This window comes from Primulina eburnea, chromosome 10, assembly GCF_022965805.1.
Source record: "Primulina eburnea isolate SZY01 chromosome 10, ASM2296580v1, whole genome shotgun sequence".
Taxonomy (NCBI): Eukaryota; Viridiplantae; Streptophyta; class Magnoliopsida; order Lamiales; family Gesneriaceae; genus Primulina; species Primulina eburnea.
In genome coordinates, this window is record NC_133110.1 from 1,064,533 (window position 1) to 1,069,297 (window position 4,765).

The 4,765-nt window shown below is 34.1% G+C and overlaps 1 protein-coding gene across 1 annotated transcript; it reads right to left on the bottom strand.

Annotated features, from left to right (window-relative positions):
• Positions 1 to 683: 683 nt before the first annotated feature.
• Positions 684 to 1,783, bottom strand: LOC140842277 (uncharacterized). Its single transcript, XM_073210042.1, has 2 exons — positions 1,387 to 1,783; positions 684 to 1,011 (listed from the first exon to the last, which is right to left on the bottom strand). Exons 1-2 carry the CDS (start codon positions 1,781 to 1,783, stop codon positions 980 to 982), a joined length of 429 nt encoding a protein of 142 aa, XP_073066143.1. The 3' UTR covers positions 684 to 979.
• Positions 1,784 to 4,765: the final 2,982 nt, after the last annotated feature.

A 4,765-nucleotide genomic window follows, 5' to 3' on the forward strand; every position in this document is an offset into this window, starting at 1 on the left:
AAGTGCATATCTTGCAGAGAGTTTGGTCTTGGATCAAGGTTGAGGTCCCGTAGTCGAGGTCCCGCAAATCCTATGGATGGTCTAAGGTAGAGTTTCTGGGAGATTCGAACTTTTAGGAGACTTCCTAGTATAGATCGAGGAATCAGAGTGCACTGAACCGTCGAGAAAGAATGCGGTTTTACGAAATCGTCAGAATCTCGGAAGTGGGAAGCCGAAATTCCCTATTTCCATTAATCAAGTTTGGTATTGAGTGACTGGCATAATTTGGCTGATCGTACTTACCCAGAAAAAACTTGGGTTCGTTTACTTCGCTCCCTTTTTTCAGATCCAATTCAACTCGAACAGAGTTCCTGACTCGGATCTTTATCAACACGTAAAAAAGAAACTATAGTTTTCTAAAACAAGGCTGCTAGATGGACAACGGAGAGTCGCTCTTCAATCTTTGCTTTTCAGGCTCTTGACATTTCCCTCAGCAGCTTTGACACCAAAATTGCTTGTGGGATACATCAAATGCTACTTTACAGCAATATGAGTCGACCACAGATGTTTTCTTTAATTGGTATTTCCTTTTGTGATATGTTTTTCCATATGAATTTAAGGAATCCTGATTGGGCAATGGTGGTGTAATTTAACCAGAAAAAAATCATCAGAACGGTACTGAGAAAATGTGGTGTCAGCAAAAATAACAAAATGAAGAATCCATCTCCAAGTTCCATTTGCTAAGAGAGTGTTTCATGTAAAACAAAGATATGGTCTATTAGCAACATGACGAAGAATGGCATGACCCGGGATTAAACTTCCAACTCATGCATGATTATTTAATTAGTAGACAAAGTACAACATAATACGATGCAAAAAATGTTCCAAGTAAAATTTATCAACTTGAACAATGAGATGCAGATGTGACAGTGCTAGGTTCCATATTAGAAAGGAGGTGCAAGGGGAGGTCCATAAGGATGAGGGCCACCGAAACAGCAACTCAGCAGCCAACAACAGCTGAGACAGGATAAGCTGCAAAATCAAACTCAAAGTCATTTACCAGAAGACTGCAGCATGCGAGGCAAGAACAAGATACAGGAGAATCATTGGATCAGAAAAACAACTATTCTCAATTGCAACACATGGAAGCCACAAACGAGTAACGACTCCGCATGATAATTTGAGACAACATGTAGCACGCCTTCAACTGATGCTTGTTACAATAATTAAATGATCAAAACTACAGTCTGAAAGCCAGATCAGTACCATCATTAATGAAAAGAGATATAATCAGGATATGTGCACGCGCATAGAGACATTGAGGACGGCAGTCATTCTTGATAATGTGTCCACACAAGTAAAGGGGTTCGTACATCCAATGATGCCAAGAATTCATGAATTGCTTACCATGAAGTAATGATGTTGCAAATTCCATCAAAGCATCCACCGAAGAATCCCCAGCATGGTCCTCCAGGACCAGAACCCCAGCTCGGTCCCCATGGTCCAGGTCCCCAGCCAGGTCCCCCAGGCCCCGGTCCCCATGGTCCAGGTCCCCCAGGCCCCGGTCCCCGTCCTGGTCCGGTAGACCCCCCTGGTCCCATTGCTCGATCTCAATCAAGTTTATTATCAACAATTTGTAGATTGCACATATAGAGTGATATGGATAGAGACTGAAGACAATGTAGCGGTAGCGCAGAAAGAAACCAATTTCAAGCAGCCAAACTACTTTCTCAACAATCTCATAATGCTTAACATTAGAGTTTAGTACACATATATAAGAAGCCAATTGGCAGAGTGTAAACATTATTAGCCGGGAAATAATAGTGCAATCCACAACAACTGACTGATAACTATAAACCTTTCAGTCAAGCTTCAAATTAAACCTAACATTCCTAGGATCTACCCTTCTCCAAAACCAAACGTTCAAACAATATTAAAGAAAAAAATCGAGAAATAAATGTACAGAGTGTATACCGATTTGTATGAAAAGTGACAATATAATCACATTATCAACCTAACAATCAATTAAGATCATGCCACTGTGTTACCATCACAAGCAAAGTAAGAAAATATCGCTCTTGACGTAATTTGCCAATAATCTCCAAAAGAAGTTCAGCTCGAGGAAGACAAAAAATCATTACAGGTTTCAGTCTTATCGATTTGATCATTTCAAAACTTTGAACCCAAAACATTTCCTTCCATCCAGGCACGGATCAAAAGTCAAAGAAGCTATCAAATTCAAAAATTTCAAGACCAATAAATCTAGTGAATTAAGACAAGATTGTTATTTAAAAAAGAATGGGATCTACAGATTGACTCAGAACACCTTCAGAAAAAACGAGTGATTGTCCCAAAATTGAGCCGAAAATTATAAAATTCGAAACCGTAAATCTCAAATTATAAGTTGATTCGAACCCAACTCCAGAAAGAAGGAAACGTCAGTGATTGTACCGTCAAAAAAGCTATTTTTTCCCATATAACATAAAACATCAAATATAATAAAAATCCAATCACAATTTCCACATGCGAGACTAAAAATGAACTAAAACTGGCCTCAGATTAGCATATTGGCACATTCACCATAGCCACAACGACCCCACGTAAAAGTACCGTGGATGCGCAGTTAGGTCATCGTAGCTTCTGCCAATAATCATGTCATCACCGGCGTAGTTTAATTTCAATCCAAAAAATAAATAAAAATGCAATCTCGCAGGAATCTCGGAAAACACTCAGAGATTCCAAATTATTAACTCAGATTGCGCAATAAGAATTAGGGCAGCAAACGATCAGTGTTTGTTTTCACAAAGCTTTTAGATTAGGGTTTCGTTGAACGACGTGATCTTGAGAGGACACGGCGAAATTGGGCTGGGAAGGGAAGAAAGCCCATCTTGGCTGAGTATTCGGCCCAAAATTTATTTTTTAAAATACTATTTTACACATAATTTAAATCAATGTTTTCGCAATGAAACCATAAAAATCTTAAATGTGTTTATAAAAAAACCAAAAATATATTTACCATATTTTAAAAGCTAAACAACAATATACGTATAACCAAAATATCAAATATAAATATATATTTTTTGAAACAAAACAGAATCAAATAAACTCTAATACTAATAAAATAATAATTTTTAACAAAATTCAAAATCCAAATAACCATATATATCAAAAAATAATTAAATTCTAAAAAAAATGAAATGGTCATACCAATTTTTAACCAGTTTATCGGTTCATAATCGGTCCGATCCATTTTAACCCTTTTACACTGGAAAAACGTTTTTAAGTGTGGCCCGTGACCCGTTTTGTGTAAATTGTTTAAATAGATTATAATTATTTTCAAATAGCATGGCAATTAACCAACAAATATTGTGAAAAATATAACTAGGAACCATGTTTATTGACAGCTTCTACGCAAGTACGAGTAAAAACTTTAGTAAAAGTAGTGATAGTACATATTTTTTTGCAAATTGTGTTCTTGAACTTTTTGGACCATGGTGCAGCTTTTAATATTGGGTTCATATAATGTTTTAAAGTCAAGTATTTAAATTCGTGAGATGAATCAGTATCATCCACATAGTATTTTGACATATAAAAAATAATATTTTTATGAATTGAGTAATATTAGTTTTCATCTCATAAAATTGATACTTGAAACATTTTCAGCAGAATTTTATATATATATATATATATATATATATATATATATATATATATCTTACTATTTATTAAGGCTGAGTAGGTTAGAGTAACTTCCTTGGTCTGTTTTTTAAAATACCTAAAATACCCTTCACCCTCACTCTCTACATTACTAATTATATATATTAATAAAGTGTTAAAAAATAAAAGCAAGTCACATGTAGTTTAGTGGATAAAGCCTATGTTTGTTAATCATGAGGTTGTAGGTTCAATTTTTGCTTGGGTCTTTTTTATTCTTTTTTAATTTATTTTTTAGTTCATATATCAAAATTATAAAGTAGCCACTCATTATTTCTTATAAATATAATTTGATCTTCATTTAAATATAAATCAAATAAATTATAAAAATATATCGTACAAGCACGCAACGCGTGCATCGTTGTACTAGTATATATAAGTGATGAGGTTTAAACTTAATGATTGAATTAGGGTCGGTGGATTTTGATTTAGGACCACTCTATTGCCTAATGAAAAGATAAAAAGTATTTAGGTCCATCATCATTACCCTTCAAACTTTCTACTGTCACTCATCTTTCCAAATTGCACCCTTTTTTTCCTCGCGAGCAAAATCTTTTAATTTATGTATGTATTTTTATCATTGGCTTACCTACGATATTGACTTACCTAGCTGAGAAAAAGTTTTCTTATGATTAGATCTTGAACGTCAAATCTGGTTTCGAACGGTGATATTGATATAAGATCAAGTTATCACAAACATAAATTAATTCAATGCATAGTCACATATCAAAGAAAAAGTTTGCTCACATTTGGTTTTTTTTCATTCCGTATTGAACACTTTTTTTTGAGTGTGAAACATGTTTGGAATATGGTATCATATTAGATAAGGGATTATCAAAATTCTCAAGATTTTGATATTTGAGCTTGATTCCCACTTTCGGTTATACTTATATTTTCACAAAAAAATAAATAAAAAAATAATCATATACAATTGTTTCATGAATCAATTTTGTGAGACGAATATCTTATCTGAGCTCATCCGACCTATGAGAAAATATTAATGTATATGTCAAAAGTATTATTTTTCATTGTAGATATGAATGATGAAAATGTCTCATCATAAGAGACATAT